This window comes from Fragaria vesca, linkage group LG5 (genome assembly GCF_000184155.1).
Source record: "Fragaria vesca subsp. vesca linkage group LG5, FraVesHawaii_1.0, whole genome shotgun sequence".
Classification (NCBI taxonomy): Eukaryota; Viridiplantae; Streptophyta; class Magnoliopsida; order Rosales; family Rosaceae; genus Fragaria; species Fragaria vesca.
In genome coordinates, this window is record NC_020495.1 from 7206449 (window position 1) to 7226582 (window position 20134).

Genomic DNA, 20134 nt, shown 5'->3' on the forward strand with positions numbered 1-20134 from the left:
GTCTCCAATACCTCCCTTAATGGGAGTACGTAGGGCGAATAGCTGCATTCAAGCAGATGAGAAATTCATCATACTCTAGTGAATAATAATCTTCATGATGATCGTAATGCTCGATAGATATAAACGTGCATTCAAAGTGTGCCCGAACTGCCATGGAATTTGAAACGTATAGATCGTGGATCCATGCAGAGATATATGCTCTTGCTGCGTATGTCCAAGGGGAAATGCCTGAAGGAGGGGCAAATGCTTCCACTAGCCATTTCAAATGTTGCGATTGACACTGAAAGAGAGGAATGTAAAGCGAGACCAGTTCATCAAAGATGGTTTGTAGATTTAAGGTGACACAACGCACGGGATGGTCGTACATGCAATCCAGGCCAATGCGACAATTATGGAGGAAGTTGCTTGCTTTTGACAAATCAGTCTGCACAATCTCTTCCTTCTTATCCATTTCTACAAGAAAACAAGAACATACAGACCATCAACCCAACAAAACAGAAGAGGAACATCATGTGAAAATATACAGCAGTCTCAAAACCAATCCACCCAAGACATGCTCCAATTATGACCAACTACTTATCAAAATCAAACATGTTTATCAAGTAATCTACCATATTATGTATTCTGGTCCGAAGGGGAACATCGAAAAACAAGTTAAAGAGTGACTTAGGCAGTGATGTGTGCCTAGCTAGTGGTGTTTCTGTCTGTGGTTGGATTTGTGCACACACCTAGTTCACTCAGCTAAAGCAATTTGTTCATATCACTCAGCTAAACGAATTTGTTCATATCACATCCCATAACTATAACCACAGCCTTCACCTTTTATAGTCCAAAACTAAAATCCAGAACTCTAAATTATTTGTGCAGATCTTTTTATATTAATTTAGAAAAATTGCCACACTTTTCAAATTACATATGAAGTTATGAACTATGTAATCGAAGAAACTAAGACTAATACAAAGGTTTATAACAAAACACACAAACCAGTATATATTTTAAAGAAAACAACAATATATAGCTAGCAACCAAAGGCCAAAAATAAATCCCAAAAGGCATGCAATTCAAAACCCAAAATGCAAAGAAAAATCAACCATGACCACAATATATATATATATATATATATATATATATATATATATAGGGTTGTTCAAAGTGATCCAAAAAAGCAAAGTAGAAATCTGGAAAAAAGGATATGCAATTGCAGAGGCTAAAAACTGACTTACAGAATGTCTCTTGTGATGACCGATCATAGAACGATTAAAGATACTAAAATGGATTAAGTAAGCATAGATAATCAACACAATGTATTTCAAATGGCTTGGTGCAAAACCTCAATTAGGGAAAAAGCACCAAGCAAGATTATTACTTCAATCTTCAACTCAGAGTTTACAAGAGGTATAGTTCTCACACAACTATAACACTACAAGTCTTACTTCTGGTTATAATTCTCTATCTCAACACAAATGACTCTAATTCATGTAACTCTACAAAGAGAATGAATCTAGAGTACTAAGATTACACCACTCTCAGTTCAACTAGTTCCACACTAAGACTTAAACACTCTTAGTTCTTGTTCACTGATTCTTAACACAATCAGTATTCCTTGGTTCTTCAACACAACTAGGTTACTTGGTTCTTCAACACAACTACTCACTCTATACAAGAGAATAGATTCATGTAACTCTACACAAGAGAAACTAAGATCCAGTAACTGATACTTCAACACTATCAGATTTCTCTTCTGGTTCTACAACACAACCAGATCACTTGGTTCTTAAACACAACCAAGAATTCTTCTTTTCAGATCCACACACTTCAAATGATCTCCACACACAAGAGACTGAATCATGCTTGCTGATACTATATCACTATCATACTGTGAGCTGGTTCTTCAACATAACCAGTTGTGACTCTTTGCTTCTATCTCCCTTGATCACTGATGCATCACCAATCTCAAGTGCAATCTGACAATGCAAATAAGAGAAGCAGTCAATCAGTTATCAATCTCTCAAGAAGCTATGAACATTATCATCAAATATTTTGACTCAGAGATAATACCATGAAGGCCTATTCTTAATGTTCAAAAAGCTTGAAACTTTCAATATTTAGCAGTAGCTATTTATGGAGAATGAAATTCTCCCCCTCATCTAATGCACTCAATTACAGAATTAATTTGTATTTTGGAAAACATGCAATCTGCCAACCATCACCTTGCACTTTCCAAAAATATCAAATTGATTCTTGCTTTAAACCTGCAATCAAACATTTTCACCTTTATAGCTTTGCACAAATTGATTCTTGCTTGAAACCTGCAATCAGATAATGGACATTTACATTCCACAATTACAACCAGCTGTTATCAAGCATTCACACAATTATCTTCCATCATTTTAACTGTAATAAAGACTCGCATTTTGAGACCATAGACTTGTATGTAATCTTGCAAGATCAATGCCTGTCAACCAAAATATCTTCTATTCTGATTTAGAAATCAACCATCAAGATGTTTACTTAATTTGATCAGAGAAAGGATCAACTTACCATAAATTGATTCTTAAATCTGTTACCTTGTAGAGACATTTCTGATCTCAAGTTTGATACCTCTGATCATGCAAAACTTCAATTACATCCAATCCGAGTCATGTCACCTTGTCACTTTAGTCCTATTGTATTTTGAAAATCTTGTGTTGAATGGGAATAGCCAATATACCTACAACGATGTTTCAAGATATACTCTCCTTTTGCACTAGAACTTGCTGTGGTGCTTTTAATTAAGTAGCACTCTTCAAATAATAATTATAATTAATAGATAAAAACCTCTTCAAATTTCGATTTTTCTAGGATGTTTAAAAGGTGTAGCCGTGTGTAGATAGAAAATGTTTCCACTTACAATTTCCTCCTTCCCAAGAAAAAACTTCAAATAATTTAAAACACCTTCCCTGATTACTGTAAATGAATCATTCTTTAAAAGTTGTTCTTGTTTTTCAATATATAGTGGCACACCAAGGCAAATGAATAAAACGGCAAAGCTTTCTTGTTTGTGAATACAGCAATGTTTTGATTACAGAATAGGAAATGAGCTGCATAATATATGCAGCTAGCCAATAAGAATAGCATTCATTCATTTAGGATCATAAAGGTTCAAGAAAGAATGTTAAAAAGAATTCAACTGAAAACATAATCCGAGCAGTACATCACTCTTTATTGACATTCCAAAACATGCAAGTGATGCAACTAACACCATAAGCTAAACCTATCTAACTGATATGTCAAATGAATGTCACAAAAATATATAGTTGCATTACATTGCTAGCTATAAAATAAAATCCAATTTCATAATCGAACAGTGAGCAAGGTTCCTTGTTTCATAATCCCTCTTACGCACAACATTGTGGTAACAGGTCCAATCTATAATTTTGAACTGGCAAACTATCAGCTGTTCGGCATCTTGTTGCTTTATGGCACTGGCTGTGGATTCGGATGGCCCGCTTCCTGAATCTGTCAAAGACATTGAAGTGGCTGTAGTTGATACAGTGATCAGAGTCTTCTGCCTTTTGGTGAGAGGGCCTTGATTTGTTTCCTCAACAATGGTTGGGAATGTAGGGAGAACTTGTCTTTGTTCAAGGATCCTGACCTCATAATCACCATAAAAGCGTCGAGGTTCAACACGTTCATAGTCCATGCTGTAGTTTCCAGTCACAGTTCCGTTCTGCCAGTCATCAACATCTCTGGGTGCAAGATTTGGAGTACAGGCTGCTCCGACAATATAGGCAACAGTAACATCCTCCATTGTATAGTTTCCTAGAGGAAACCAAGCACAACATTTGTCATCGTGCCAGTCAAACAGCCAGGTGGGGCGTCCTCGGTTGTGTGACACAATGATTGACATTCTCCATCCTTTAACACTCGCAAGTAATCCTGAAAGCAGATCACGGTTCAGGACAAAGTTCTCAATGTTAAATGGATTATCAGTATCCCAAGCTGGACTGTCGTGGAGTATAGGAATATAAATGGTATCTTTTGCTATGCCCCTAATGTGAGTTGGGCGAATAGCTGCATTCAGATGAATGAGAAATGTATCATATCGTAATGAGTAGTAATCTTCTTCATGCAAGTAATGTTTTAAATAACGAAAGCCAGAGAGTGTCCTGACAGCCTTGCAGTTTGAAACATATAGATCATGAATCCATGCAGAGATGTAGGCTCTTGCGCCATGATCTCCTGGAGAAACACCCGATGGAGGGGGAAACTCCTCCATTAGACATTCAATGCGCTTCTCCTGGCAATTGAATAGAAGACTGTAGAGTAAAGCCAGTTCATCAAAGATAGTCTGGAGATTTAAGCTAACACAGCGCATATCAGAAGACTCGTGCACCATGGAAACATGGTGAATTTCTTCTAGATACTTGGTTGCCTTTGACATTGCAGTCCCCAATTTAATCTCCAACATAGTCATATCTGCGAAAGTTACAGTACTCTGATCATGAATCTAACAATGCGCACCAAAAAACAACAGTATAGCGCATGCGCACAAACATATGTACAAAAACAGTGGCTTTAGAAAACCAAGAAACAAAACCTCGATGTGATTTCATGGAACAATAATCTAGTATCCATGTTACTTAACATACCAAGTTAGATAGACATTACAAACCCACTTTATACAGTACCGAAAACTTAATCTCAATTCATACTCCTCAACAGGACAACAGCTAAAGCACATTGTGCAATATAAGCCCTAAGTTCCTAGTTTTGAGTCCTAACTTCTAAACACAATTCCTCACCCCATCAAAACAGCCACAACAATCTTCCTACGTTTACCCAAATCTCCCAGAAATAGACCATACATACTTATTTCAAACAACACCAGAATAAGCAGCAACATTTAAAAACACCAAAAACACATAAAAACCCAGAAAGCAAAAGCCTTTAGTCTAATATGACAAAGCCAAGGCACACCCAATTCAGAACATAAAATGTAAACCATGAACAATAGAGATTCCAACCAGCAGAATCACAAAGTATCAATCTTGGAAAGAGAATATTCAAATTAGCAACAATCTGAATTCACTTACTGAATTTACAGACTGTAATTCTGTAGAAGCTGACAACAGAAGAGGAGACTTTTCAGATCACTCCAATGACTCATTCCCTTTTCATTGGAGAAAAATTGACTCTTCAAATTTTCCATAATATTAAAAAAAAAAATTACAATTTCGTAAAAGAAGCGCGCTATGATATGACACGTGGGGCGAGCCAAAAAAAAGGTGACGTGGATAAAATAAAACCCCCCGGCCTGCTTAGGCCCATGCCATTGGGCTTCCACCTAGCCCCAACATCATATCCCCTAGCCCGCATATATATTTTTATGTTCTATTTTATCCTTTTACCTTAAAACAAAATTACAATTTCGTAAAAACAAGCGCGCGAGATATGACACGTCGGCGAGCCAAAAAATGGTGACGTGGATAAAATTAAACCTTGTCCATCTTCTTTTTCAACTTCTCTCTGCAAAATTCTACTCTTCATTTTCTCAGTGGACTGAGACTGGGAAAATGTCGAAGCTGATTCTCCTCCACGCTTCGCAACACCTCACCCCAATCCACACCCGATTCTTCACCTCCGTCGTCGGAGCCTCCCTCTCCAAGCCTCTCCTCCACTCCCAGTCCATCCCTCTCTTCTCTCACTCTCCTCCTCTCTCCCTCCGCCGCCGCCTCTCCGTCCGCGCCTTCGACGACTCGTCGTCCTCCGCCACCGAATCGACCGAAAACGGCACCGTTTCGGCTAAAATCGACGCCGCCGAGAATGCCAAGGCCACGACGGACAAGGACTATCCGAGCGGCGAGTTTCACTTTCGAGAGGCGAGCGCGTGGAGGAGCTTCGTCGTCAAGCTTCGGATGCTCTTTGCTTATCCTTGGGAGCGGGTCAAGAAGGGAAGCGTCTTGACCATGACATTGCGCGGCCAGGTTTTTGATCCATTCTCACATTTTGACTTCGAAGTTTTGTAATTTCAGTGTTTGATGTTGATTTTGAAATAGCTGTGGTTTTTGTATTTTTTTTTCCAGATAACTGATCAGTTAAAGAGTCGATTCTCTAGTGGATTATCACTGCCTCAAATTTGTGAGAATTTTGTGAAAGCTGCGTATGATCCTAGAATTGCTGGTGTGTATCTTCAAATTGAGAGCTTGAACTGTGGTTGGGGTAAGGTGGAAGAAATTCGGAGGCATATTTTGGACTTCCAGAAATCAGGTACTGACTAAATTGTTTTATATTGCAATTTAATGTTTTGAAATTTGGTTTGTGTTTGAAGATGTGCATTTGAGCTTATGTGGATTGTTACAGGGAAGTTTGTTGTGGCATATGCACCTGCTTGTAGCGAAAAAGAATATTACCTTGCTTCTGCTTGTCAAGAGATTTATGCCCCTCCCAGTGCTTATTTTTCTTTGTTTGGTCTCAGTGTTCAGGCATCGTTTGTAAGAGGTCAGTTTCTTTGGTATTCTGTTCACTATTTATGTATTAACTTTGAAATATGTATGTTATGGTTCTGTCGGGATACTTATGACTGAAATCATTACTGACGGAGGTTTGCGTGAATTTTGGCTTTCAGGTGTTCTTGAGAAAATCGGAGTCGAGCCACAAGTGGAAAGGATTGGTAAATACAAAAGTGCTGGTGACCAACTTGCACGCACGACAATGTCGGAAGAAAACTGTGAGATGCTGACAGCATTGCTCGATAACATATATGGGAACTGGCTGGACATAATTTCATTTACAAGAGGTGCTTTGAGTTTTGGTATTTGGCTAATGTTGTGGTCTTCAAATAATCTACTGACTTACTAAATTTATCTGCAGGGAAAAAGAGAGAAGATATTGAGAATTTTATTAATGAAGGGGTGTACCAAGTAGAAAAGTTGAAAGAAGAGGGCTGGATCACAAACATACAGTATGATGATGAGGTATGGTAAAGTGGTTACTGTTTGATGCATGTTGAGAAAGAATCAATATTTGTTCTGTAGATCAAACATTATAGAGAACTGGAGAGTGAGAAAGCTACTTTGATGTGTTTTGGGATCCAGATGTTGTAGACAGTATTACTTAAACAGAGAGTTGAGAGTGTATCTAAAGTTCAGTTTCCCTCCATGCTCCTCAAGTTGGTCAGGGTATATTGAACTTCAATGACAGGGTAATTACCTGGTCCAGCTTTTTTATAATATGACAAAAAAAAAAAAAAAAGATATTATAATGGGGTTCTTACGGGTTACTAGTATTGGATATGTTAAGATTATGTTGTTCAGTGGTTGAAATTTGATAAGAAAGTCATCAGGAGGGTGGTTGTTCTTGAAAGCTTTATCTGTATATGATAATAGTCAGGAAGCATATAAGTAATTATGCACCCCTTTCAGGTTACTTCAATGTTGAAGGAAAGACTTGGAGTAGAAAAAGAGAAAAAGCTTCCTATGGTTGATTACAGGTAGTCATCAGTATGTGACTTCTGGTTTGTGGTGATGTCGTATTTTTGAAATATATGAAATATATTTGGTGTGATTGATAAAACTCGTTGGTTACTTCTTGATTGCAACAGGAAATATTCTAAGGTCCGGAAATGGACTCTTGGTTTATCAGGCGGCAAAGACAAGATAGCCATAATAAGAGCCTCAGGCAGCATTAGTCGTGTACGAGGTTCTTTTAGTCTACCTGGATCATCTATTGTTGGAGAACAGTTCATTGAGAAGATCCGTACTATAAGAGGTATTGTGGTGCTTCTAATTTAAGTTCTTCACTTCATCTGGCTCCTCTTTTCATTTACATGATAACTGTAAATCATGTAATATCTCGTGTTTTGGATTCGTGGACTTTTAGAACAGGTTATTTGCATCATGATTTGTTCCAAAATTTATCCTGCATCTCATGATATTCTTTTGTCCGTCTCCAGAATCAAAAAGATACAAGGCTGCTATTATCCGAATTGACAGCCCTGGAGGTGATGCCCTTGCTTCTGATTTGTAAGTGCTAGTTATATTAGCGTAATGGCATATGTGATCCAAAATTATATGATTCACTGATGTGTTTATAAATATTGTTGAACAGAATAAAATATCACCTTGCTTTGTCCGCGTCTGCATGCAGTTAACTGGTTACCCTGATGTTTTAACGACTTAATGGTTTGCAGAATGTGGAGGGAAATCAAACTTTTGGCTGCATCAAAACCGGTCATTGCATCAATGTCTGATGTGGCAGCAAGTGGAGGATACTATATGGCCATGGCAGCAGATGCCATTGTTGCAGAAAATCTGACCTTAACTGGTTCCATTGGAGTTGTCACAGGTGAATATGTATATAGTTTATTTAAACTTGGTAAAAATAAAGTTGGTAGGAGTAGGAGTATTAAAAGAGGAAGTTGAGTGGATAGTATCAAAGTGATCTATATCCACCTTGGTAAAAGCACAGAGCCACATCTGAATGTGTAATAGATATTTGTAATAATCATGTTCTTTATATGTTTGCGGTTAAAAGTCTGCATACCCTTTCATTGGTATTCAGATGAGACCTTTATATTCTGCAAGTTGTAGTTGTCTTATAGTTTCCATATGTAGGGAAGTTTAACCTGGGAAAACTGTATGAGAAGATTGGCTTCAACAAAGAAATCATATCAAGGGGAAAATTTGCAGAGGTTCTTGCAGCTGAACAACGACCCTTCAGGTACACTCTCATTGCATACTCTATTTTGTGCGATATTTTTTATAATCCTGGAAGGAGACAAAGTAATTGATTCTTTTTTTCTTCCTAATTCAGAGCAGAGGAGGCTGAACTCTTTGCCAAGTCTGCACAGAATTCATATAAGCAATTTCGCGACAAGGCAGCTTCTTCCAGATCAATGACTGTACGTTCCTGATTGAATCTTCATTTAGCTTTAGTGACTTTATTTTCACTCTGTTCTACCTGGAATTTGAATGTCCCCTTTATTACTTTGCCAGGTAGATAAAATGGAGGAAGTTGCACAAGGGAGAGTTTGGGCTGGTAAAGATGCAGCTTCTAGGGGTTTAGTTGATGCTATTGGTGGACTTTCTCGGGCTGTTGCAATAGCGAAGCTCAAGGCAAATATACCACAAGACACCGAGGTTGGTGACAAAAATCTTATTTCAGTGGCTACGCATATTCTGAAGATTAATATAAGTTGGTGCAGCAAGTTAGCTTTCATAATTTCTTGTGTGTTATGATAATCTTGTGTTAAAAAAAAGATCATCTTGTGTTGATCACATGTTTTTATCAGTATATTTTGGAAGAGGTTGTATGATTGGTTTGTTCCAATTATTCCAGGTCACACTTGTGGAACTTGCAAGACCCTCCCCTTCACTGCCAGAACTTTTAAGTGGCGTAGGGAGTACTCTGGTTGGAGTCGATCAAACGTTGAAGACACTGCTGCAAGACTTGACCTTTTCCGATGGAGTTCAAGCTCGGATGGATGGAATCATGTTTCAGAAACTGGAGGGAGCTTCTAATGCCAACCCCATCTTCAATTTGATAAGAGATTACCTTGGTTCCCTATAATCCGATTTCTTTCTTCTTTAGGCTATATAGAAAATTAAGGCCCTTACAGGTTGATAGAGGATGTGTCCCTTCGCTAATTTGGGTATGATGCCCGTCCCAGACTCTTTGCCATTGGATAGGGGTTCTCAATTGTACAGCCATATATAAATTCAATTTGATCTATACAAAATTAGAATCTTCAGTCGTTACTTCTTTACAGTTGCTGATACGTAGAGAACAAAGACATGCAACATTTCATTGGAATAGAACATCAAAAGTATCAACTCAAGTTGAAACGCACAGTTCCCATATATCATGGAAAGGCACTGTCCTGTCTGTCCAAATTGGTTAGAGTCGAACGAAAATCAAATGAAGTAGAAATTTAATGCGTGCTTGATCCTTATTATAAAGTCCTCGTTAGCGTTAGAAACTCTTCCTTTGTTTGAACCACCTAAAAGTTATAAAAGATATACGAGTTCATATGAGACCTTAGCTAGGGACTTATTTCGAAGGAAATCGTTTTGTTGGTTACTTTGCTATACCAAATAATGGAAGTAATTACAGACCAGGAATCCAAGATCGTAAGCCAGCAGGACAAATAGATGAGGCAGGTGCCACATTTGTACCTCAAAGGACATGGAATGGTCGTATACCTTCCCTTTTGTTCCGGGAATTGGTGATCGATTTCAGAGTAGTCCCATTGGAGGTATGCTGCTGTGTTTGGTTCTTCCTAGCAGAAAGAAGTTAAGAGAAAATAGTGGCTAATCTGGCAGACTCTGCTATGATCTTTTCAACTGTACATATCTTTTCCAGATGAAGAGAGCCTAAAAAAACTTACATCAGTGACAAAGACGTTATTTAATTACTAAGAGTGGAAGTAATTACAAAAGAGGATTATAAGCCAGCAGAGGATATAGATGAAGCAGGTGACACACTTGAACCACAAAGGGAATGGAATTGTGATGGATATGTAGATTGCCGTGACCCCAAAGAAAATGTCAAGCCGCTCAAGCACAAGAGCCACTAGGGGATAGTTGAAGTGAATGAATTTGCTCAGGAAGAAGCAAGTAAATGAAACTATGATGGTGAGTCCGAGGAAGCAGAAGATTACAGGGAGTTCAGAGTGGATTTGTGCTGATAGGAGAGCCATTTCGATAGCGGAGGCCGAGCAAAACACAACAAGTAACTTGGGCCAGTCTAGGTTGTGGCATCTAGCTTCTGCTGGTTGACCAATTTCTTCATCATCGTCCGGATAATGTAAGCAGCCAAGTTTTGTTAGAATTTGCAAAAATTATATAACGCACCCGGGTGCGCCGCGCACCCGTCCATCTCCGCCGTCCATTTGACTTTTTCAAAATGGACGGGTGCACGGCGCACCCGGGTGTGCTGAATACGCTCTCTAGAATTTGGAGGGCAAATGCCTTCAAATCACTTTTAGTATACTTCATTTTTAGGTTAGTATGCAAGTGCTGAAATTCTCGTTTGAATCATGCTTCTCTTATACATCTATATATAGTGACAGAGAACATAGACGTACACAATGTGAAGGAAGCTGTCGAGAAATTGACATGAGGTCCCCAGCAAAGACGACAAGACATGTTGTTTTGACCACGCGTCTCAGCAGGGGCAGAGTCGGAACTCTAGTGACTCAAAAGTAAAAAAAAGAGATTGCGGGGCGTGCCACCTCGCGGACGAGGAAAGAAATGCGCTGCGGCTAGACTTCTAAACCAGCGAAGAAGGGGTTACCGATGCCACCTCGCGGACGAGGAATTACAGTAGCTTCTCCGCCACCGATATCAATACTCGCGGTTGTAACGAGTAGAGCAACCAAAGGAAAGGAAAACGAGAACGCAAGGGAGCTCCGGAGAGCATGAAAAGTAAAGGGTGCAATGACTTCGAGGAGCCTGGAATGTAAAGAGACAGAGCTCCGGGGAGCTTGGAAGGAAAAGAGTTGCTAAGGCGAGATGCTTTAGCGTCTGGGTTCGACTAGGTCGAGAATTGTATTGTATTTTGTTGAGTTGTTTTGTGTTATTTGTTGTGTTGTAGGCTTAACCAGATCCTCGAACTCTCTTATATAGAGCTATTTAAGGCCACTGGTATTGGCCCAAAGCATGTTAAAGACTCGTAAAAGTCTTCAACGATAAATGTGGTGTAGACGATGTAAATCACTTGCTGGACGTGATTAAGCCTTGGCGAAGGAGTAGAACCAATCTCATGAAGACCTGGACGTGCACCACTGTTCACCCATGCAAATACAATTAAGGAGTAGAGTCCTTAACCACCAACACAACCAAACTCATGAAGATGTGGACGTGAGCTCCCATGCAAACATGCTTGAATAAAGATAAGGATCCTTAATGAACCCCTCCCCATGCAATCATGCTTAACTAAGGATATATATTGCTTTCTTATCCAATAGAGGTATTGTAGGCGGAGTCCGCCTCTTTCCTTGCTAGCTCTCTCAATTGATATATATGCATATATATACCACCAAGAGGAGCCCGCCTCTCTCCTTCTTCTATGCGAAGTCTTCCACCTTTGTTTCCTCACGTGGTCTCCTACGCGGAGTCTCCTTTGTATGAGAAGTCATCTCGCCTTGTTTCTTGGCGAAGGCGTCTCGTTTCGCGAAACCGAACTCCTTAATTATACATGCTTTTTTATTGCAGACGAGGCAACCCGCCTTTAAACCTAAATATTATTCAGGTTCGTCGGTGTGGACCATGAATTTAATTAACATTCACTTTAGACAATTACTGTCCAGTAAAATATTAATTTGGGTGTAAACACATGTTAGAACAAGAATTGAGAGCACCATTACTATTCATGCAAACCCAAAATTACCAACCAAGTAGTACTTAAAGTCTTAAAAGATGCCACAGCGGCAAAGCGGCGAGCCAAGCCCGCGCAAAGCAAAATAGCGAAAGTGGTAGTTACAAACAAAGCGCGGGAAACATTGCATAGAAAGAACCGTATCTAGAATCTACTGGATAACATTTAGTGGACTTCGACTTTGGCAATGCCTCTTCTCATAGTCACAAATTTGTCTCGACTTCAACAAGAGTACGCGGGAGAGATGGCAGAAACTTATTTCTTGAAGTCTCCTACAAGTTTATTTCCATCCTTTACGTACTAATTCACAGTTCCAAGCCCCAATGTCGTCCAAATTCTTCAAGAAATAATGCTATGGAACCACCTTTTAGAAACCCACTAGAATTCAGCTTACGTGTCAGCTTATGTGACATAATCACGTCATTTAATGAAATAATCTGATTAGGTTGTGTATATATGTGTATATATATGTCAAATAAACTGACATGTAAGGTGAGTTCTTAAAAAGCTATTGACCTAACATTGTTTTTTTTAAAGTCATCGATATTATAATGCGTGGGAATGAGTTAACCAAATTCAGTGGAAAATGTTCACATGACTCACGAAAAGACATTGAGGTTGAAATAGTACAAAAGTATTAAAGAGGAAACAATCACAAACGTGTGTATAGAACTAGAGACTTATATACGAGTCTTGTAAGCCAAATATGAGACTTGTATGAGTGGAAGACTTTGGCCGAGCAAAATACAATGAACATGTTTGGCCAAATCCAAGTTGCGGTTTCTAGCCACCGGTGGTTGATCAATTTCTTCTTCATCTTGATGATGAATATGATGAATCCAGCAGCCAAATTTTGTGAGAATTTGGATGGCAAGGGCCTTCAAATCCATTTTGGTATTATACTTCATATTTTTGGTGTTGTAATGCTCCTGAATCATCATCTCCTTTTATAGTGTCCGTGAGTCTGTGAGTCCTGTGACTAGCTCAGTTGCAGGCAATGTTTGACAATAGTGGGAAACATGCATGACCCGCAATATTTTCCTTCAATTACCTCTCAAAAAAGAAAAAAAGAAAAAAAAAAACATTGTTTAACTGAAAAAACTGTCTTCAGTTTAAATAGTCAACAACTTCGGCGGTAACCCAATTTAATGATGACCCCCAATCACGGAAAATTCTGCTGTGTCTTCGTACTAAAAGCATGATTAGCAGTGAGTTTTAGTCATGCTTTATATTATTCCCTTATAATTTGATGAGGAACATACCCACATAATTTGAGCGAGTTCCTGCATCAACATGAGATTTAACTTGGGGGCGGGGGGGGTAATGAAAATTTGAAATTTTTATATGTACGATGTGTATTTATACGACGTAATTTTAATTATTTATAACAATTCATATGTTTGACCACCATGTTTCTATATTATTTCCTCTAATCTTGATAATCCATATATGTATGTGAAGATACACACCGTATATTAAAGATACTCTCTTAATTATATTATAACCCTCGTGGTGAGTCACGTTGGCATTTGTACTCGACTAGACTTTTATGTCTTTTGGCATTTGGATGTGAATAGCACTATATAACAGTAACATCGATCAATGGTCCCAGAAAACAAAAGAAACACAAATAGATATCGATCACTGAAGTTCCATTTCCTATTTTTCTTAAAGGTTCCTGTTCCAAGCGAGGAGGGTAGGCTTGGAGGACGAGTGATTTCTATTCCATTTCCTATTTTTATGTGTTCTAACTACGCCTTTCTTTCCACATCCCCAATCCCATCTCTGTTCTCAAGTTTGACACCATGTTCTTGATCTGTTACTTGACTCCGTTACTATCTCTCAATGCACTAGTGTACGTAGTAGTAACAAAAAGTTGAAATTAACTTTTCAAGTAGGAAAATTACTATCTCTTAGTTTGTTAAACTAATCATAGACTAAGTTACAAACATTAGTGTTTGACATCTGATTTAACTTCAGTATCTTAAGTGATGCAGATCCGGCTAATGCAACAACTTTCACTCAGTATTTAGGGGCAAAACCCCTAGATCCAATGCCACAGTAGCTGCTGCTGCAGCTCACCTACTTGCTATGAGTAATATTCAGACCGATTCTAGCTCAACTAGGAATTTGGATACTCCTGGAACAGACTCTGAAATGATTAGGTGGTCACCACCCCCTTTTGATAGGGTTAAAATTAACTTTGATGGCTCAGTCTGGAGGAACTCTGCAGCTAGAGGATTCGTAATCCGAACCCCTAATGGTAATCCACTTGTTGCAGCTTCTTCTAATTTTGGAATTACCACAATCTCAGTTGCAGAAGCTCTTTCACTCCGAAACAGCCTCATTTGTGCCAAGGAGAGAGGCTTGTCCAGAGTGGAGGTTGAAGGAGATTCGAAACTTGTCATCGATGCAGTGAATGGCATTGCTGCTTCACCTTGGAGGATCCTCAAGCTAGTTCAAGAAATTAGATGTTTGAGGAACTCCTTTGATTTTATTAGTTTCAAGCATATTTTGTAGCTAATGCTGTCGCAAATGTTGGCCACAAAGTAGGAGATGTTCGCTTTTGGGAGGAGTGTGTTCCTCCGGAAGCTAGCCTAGCGCTGTCTTTTGACTATGTAAACCGCGGGTGCGTTAGAGACACCTCCATTTAATCTATTGGTTTTTCATCAAAAAAAAAAAAAACAACTTTCACTCAGTACGTGTGACGGGAACCCCCTTGTTATTCAATGCTTATTATCAAACCCAGTTAACACTGTAATTAAGTAGGAAATTGTAGGCAACGTGACTGCAATCACATCGATCTAAATAATTATTGACTTATTGGGTCCGTGGTAGGTGAATTATGCAATTGCATCACTTTAATATCTCTGCAACGTTTCAAACAAGTTAAGGAAGATAATATGAAGCGAAGTGCTTGATGTTATGAAGCATTGAAGATCGAGGTAGGTATGCCGCTGCTGAAGCAGCGTCTGCTTCAGTAATCTAGCCAAGGCATTTTTGGACAAATATGTTTCTGAAAATGAACTATTGAGTCACATCCTTTGTTAATTTGTTGTTGGTTGCTGAGAAAATAATTTAGTTAATTTTTGGTTTGGCTTAATTAGTATCTGTCATCAGAATATATAGTACAGTGAATTTGAGAACAAATTAACAAAGGATGGTTGGAACGCTATATGCAGACGACTGCTTATACAGTTATACAATCGTGTCATTCTTTATCAAACTTTGAAGGTACAGACTAAAGGTATCTGCATACAGCTTCTGTAAGTCTGTAACTAATCATTTTTCTGGATCCGTTAAAAGAAATAGTACCAAAGGTACAGACTAAAACTTTGAAGGTTGACATGGAGCTGCATGTCAGCGGTTGATCAGTCTATTATTCTTGATGCTTTACTTAACATTTTTGCAATTACAAAAAAGTATTGCAGATCAGGAGACGACATAGATGAAGCAGGTGAGATACCTGAACCAGGAAGGAAATGGAAATTAATGGAATGATAATGGCTATGAAGAAGGCAGTGAGTCCAAAGAAGATGCCAAGTCGTTCAAGCAGGTCACACACTTTTGGGTAGTTTGAGTGTATAAATAAGCTGCCGACAAAGACACAAGTAATGGCAAACAGGATTGCCATGGCGAGAAAGTGAAAGGTTAGAAAGGGAGTGACGAGCTAGTACGTTATTGCAATGCTATTTTAATGGCGGCTGCTCAGCAAGGTACACTGCAATAGTGCGCCAATTTTACCCAGAACTGTAAATTTACCTAAATTTCATAAAATCTAGACCATGTAAAATTATCCAATGATTCAAAATTAAACACATCACCCAGAGTTAATCTCCTTTTCTTTTCGACAAAGTCCACAGCTGACAGGAACTAACATGACTAACGTCTACCATTTATTCATCAGTTATCCCTTTATCCGCGCCTTCGACGACTCGTCGACCTCCGCCACCGTTTCGGCTAAAATCGACGCCGCCGAGAATGCCAAGGCCACGACGGACAAGGACTATCCGGGCGGTGAGTTTCAGTTTCGGGAGGCAAGCGCGTGGAGGAGCTTCGTCGTTAAGCTTCGGATGCTCTTCGCTTGTCCTTGGGAGCGGGTCAAGAAGGGAAGCGTCTTGACCATGACATTGCGGGGCCAGGTTTTTGATCCATTCTCACATTTTGATTTCGAAGTTTTGTAATTTCAGTGTTTGATGTTGATTTTGAAATAGCTGTGGTTTTTGTATTTTTTTTTCCAGATAACTGATCAGGTTAATTTTTTTATTATTGTTTTTGTATTATCTTTTTCTTCTTTTTCCAGGTACTCACTAAATTGTTTTGAATTGCGATTATGTGATTCGAAATTTGGTTTGTGTTTGAAGATGTGCATTTGAGCTTATGTGGATTTTTACAGGTAAGTTTGTTGTGGCATATGCACCTGCTTGTAGCGAAAAAGAATATTACCTTGCTTCTGCTTGTCAAGAGATTTATGCCCCTCCCAGTGCTTATTTTTCTTTGTTTGGTCTCAGTGTTCAGGCATCGTTTGTAAGAGGTCAGTTTCTCTGGTATTCTTTTCACCGTTTATGTATTAACTTTGAAATATGTATGTTATGGTTCTGTCGGGATACTTATGACTGAAATCATTACTGACTGAGGTTTGCGTGAATGTTGGCTTTCAGGTGTTCTTGAGAAAATCGGAGTCGAGCCACAAGTGGAAAGGATTGGTAAATACAAAAGTGCTGGTGACCAACTTGCACGCACGACAATGTCGGAAGAAAACTGTGAGATGCTGACAGCATTGCTCGATAACATATATGGGAACTGGCTGGACATAATTTCATCTACAAGAGGTGCTTTGAGTTTTGGTGTTTGGCCAATGTTGTGGTCTTCAAATAACCTACTGACTTACTAAATTTATCTGCAGGGAAAAAGAGAGAAGATATTGAGAATTTTATTAATGAAGGGATGTACCAAGTAGAAAAGTTGAAAGAAGAGGGCTGGATCACAAACATACAGTACGATGATGAGGTATGGTAATGTGGTTAATGTTTGATGCATGTTGAGAAATAATCAATATTTGTTCTGTAGATCTAACATTATAGAGAACTGGAGAGTGAGATGGCTACTTTGATGTGTTTTGGATCCAGATATTGTAGACAGTATTACTTACAGAGAGTTGAGAGTGTATCTAAAGTTCAGTTTCCCTACATGCTCCTCAAGTTAGTCAGGGTATATTGAACTTCAATGACAGGGTAATTACCTGGTCCAGCTTTTTTATAATATGCGAAAAAAAAAAAAAAAGAATATTATAATGGGGTTCTTACGGGTTACTAGTATTGGATATGTTAAGATTATGTTGTTCAGTTGTTGAAATTTTAATAGAAAGTCATCAGGAGGGTGGTTGTTCTTGAAAGCTTTATCTGTATATGATAATAGTCAGGAAGCATATAAGTAATTATGCACCACTTTCAGGTTACTTCAATGTTGAAGGAAAGACTTGGAGTAGAAACAGAGAAAAAGCTTCCTGTGTTTGATTATAGGTAGTCATCAGTATGTGACTTCTGGTTTGTGGTGATGTCGTATTTTTGAAATATAATGAAATATATTTGGTGTGATTGATAAACCTCGTTGGTTACTTCTTGATTGCAACAGGAAATATTCTAAGGTCGGAAATGGACTCTTCAGGCGGCAAAGACAAGATAGCCATAATAGCCTCAGGCAGCATTAGTCGTGTACGAGGTTCTTTTAGTCTACCTGGATCATCTATTGTTGGAGAACAGTTCATTGAGAAGATCCGTGCTATAAGGCCTCGTTTGGTTGATGGAAATGAAATTTGTTCCTTAGTCTTTCCTATGTATATAGGAAAATAAATCTCCCAGGTGTTTGGGAACGTCGGGAAAGTAACTAGGAAATATATTTTACTTTCCTTTCCAATGTTTGGTTTATACATGCATGGATAGGAAAACAAGTAACATTAATTTACCAATTATATCCTTAATATTAAAATATAAAATATTCAAAATTCAAAAATTTTATGGATAATTTAGTAATAACATTCATAAAAATAATATTTGAAGTATGCAATTAATGTGCAATTAATGTTGGGAAAATATGTGGGAGATGGAATTCCATGGTATGTGGGAGGATCCAATTTCTCAAATATTTTCTCATATTGCAGTAAAGTCTTTCCTTTCCTTATGTGTGTCAAATAAAAGAAATTAACAATTTTTCCTTCCCAACATTTCCAATCCATGAATCAAACGAGGCCTACGAGGTATCGTGCTCTTTCTAAATTAGCTCATCACTTAATCTGGCTCCTCTTTTCATTACTTGGTAAATCATGTAATATGTCGTGTTCTGGAACCAAGAACTCTCAGAGACATGTTATTTGCATCATGATTTGTTCCAATCTTTATCCTGCGTCACATGACATTCTTTTGTCCATCTCCAGAATCAAAAAGATACAAAGCTGCTACTATCCGAATTGACAGCCCTGGGGGTGACGCTCTTGCTTCTGATTTGTAAGTGCCAGTTATATTAGCGTAATTACATATGTGATCCAAAAAATTTAATTCGCTGATATGTTGTAAGATACGGTTGCACAGAAGAAAATATTGTGTTGCTTTGTCTATGTGTGCATGCATGCAGTTAACTGGTTAAGTTGATGTGTGTTAATGATTTGCAGAATGTGGGAGAGATCAAACTTTTGGCTGCATCAAAACCGGTCATGGCATCAATGTCGGATGTGGCAGCAAGTGGAGGATACTATATGGCAATGGCAGCAGATGCCATTGTTGCAGAAAATCTGACCTTAACTGGTTCCATTGGAGTTGTCACAGGTAAATATGAATATAGTTTATTAAATTGACTCGGAGAAAAACAGAGTTGGTAGGAGGAAGATGATTGGATAGTATCAAAGTGATCTATATCCACCTTGGTAAAAGCACAGAGACACGTATAAATGTGTAATAGATATTTGTAATGCTCATGTGATCTATGATCTTCTTTTTATGTTTGTGGTTAAATGTCTTCATACCCTTTAGTTGGTACTTAGAATTTCGGATAAGACCTTAAAATTCTGTATGTTGTAGTTCTCATCTAATTTTCTGCTTGTAGGGAAGTTTAACCTGGGAAAACTGTATTGAGATGATTGGCTCCAACAAAGAAATCATATCAAGGGGAAAATTTGCCGAGGTTCTTGCAGCAGAACAGCGACCCTTCAGGTACTCTCATAGTCTCATTGCATCCTCTATTTTGTGAGATCTCTTTTATAACCCTGGAAGGAGACAATAATTAATTCTTTTTTTCTTCCCAATTCAGACCAGAGGAAGCTAAACTCTTTGCTAAGTCTGCACAGAATTCATATAAGCAATTTCACGACAAGGCAGCTTCTTTCAGATTAATGACTGTATGTTTCTGATTAAATCTTCATTTCAGTTTTACTTTATTTTCACCGTGTTCAGATATTAATTATCTGATCTATACAAAAATTAGAATTTCCAGTCGTACCTCTTTTTCTTCTCTCTTTTGTTTTGGGTCAAAACACCCAGAAAGAAACTAAACAGACTAGCTAGCTTCATTAACCCAAAAAAAAAAAAAAAAGAACTAGCTAGCTTGGCCTATCATCAGGCCTAACAGAGATTTTTCCTTGTTAGAGTCACACCATAAAGATCAACAAGATAAGCAGAAGATAAGCATGCATATAGGAGGGCTATCAAACTCAATGTTTCCATAAGCATGATTGATACCTTGCTTGGCAAGGAAGCCCTGCAACCATGTTGCAGTTCCCGTAAGT

The 20134-nt window shown here is 38.4% G+C and overlaps 2 protein-coding genes and 1 pseudogene across 2 annotated transcripts; all 3 read left to right on the forward strand.

The window, feature by feature from the left end:
• The first annotated feature begins 5541 nt into the window (after positions 1-5541).
• Positions 5542-9827, forward strand: LOC101302073 (protease 4-like). Its single transcript, XM_004299219.1, has 13 exons — positions 5542-5966; positions 6066-6249; positions 6343-6480; positions 6608-6778; positions 6853-6956; positions 7404-7471; positions 7583-7749; positions 7934-8003; positions 8171-8325; positions 8595-8700; positions 8794-8881; positions 8976-9119; positions 9319-9827. Exons 1-13 carry the CDS (start codon positions 5556-5558, stop codon positions 9547-9549), a joined length of 2037 nt encoding a protein of 678 aa, XP_004299267.1. The 5' UTR covers positions 5542-5555; the 3' UTR covers positions 9550-9827.
• Positions 9828-14448: 4621 nt separating this feature from the next.
• LOC101290870 lies at positions 14449-16681 on the forward strand. Its single transcript, XM_004301040.1, has 5 exons — positions 14449-14830; positions 14878-14986; positions 16265-16499; positions 16599-16610; positions 16661-16681. Exons 1-5 carry the CDS (start codon positions 14449-14451, stop codon positions 16679-16681), a joined length of 759 nt encoding a protein of 252 aa, XP_004301088.1.
• Positions 16682-16737: 56 nt separating this feature from the next.
• Positions 16738-19759, forward strand: LOC101291152 (annotated as a pseudogene).
• Positions 19760-20134: the final 375 nt, after the last annotated feature.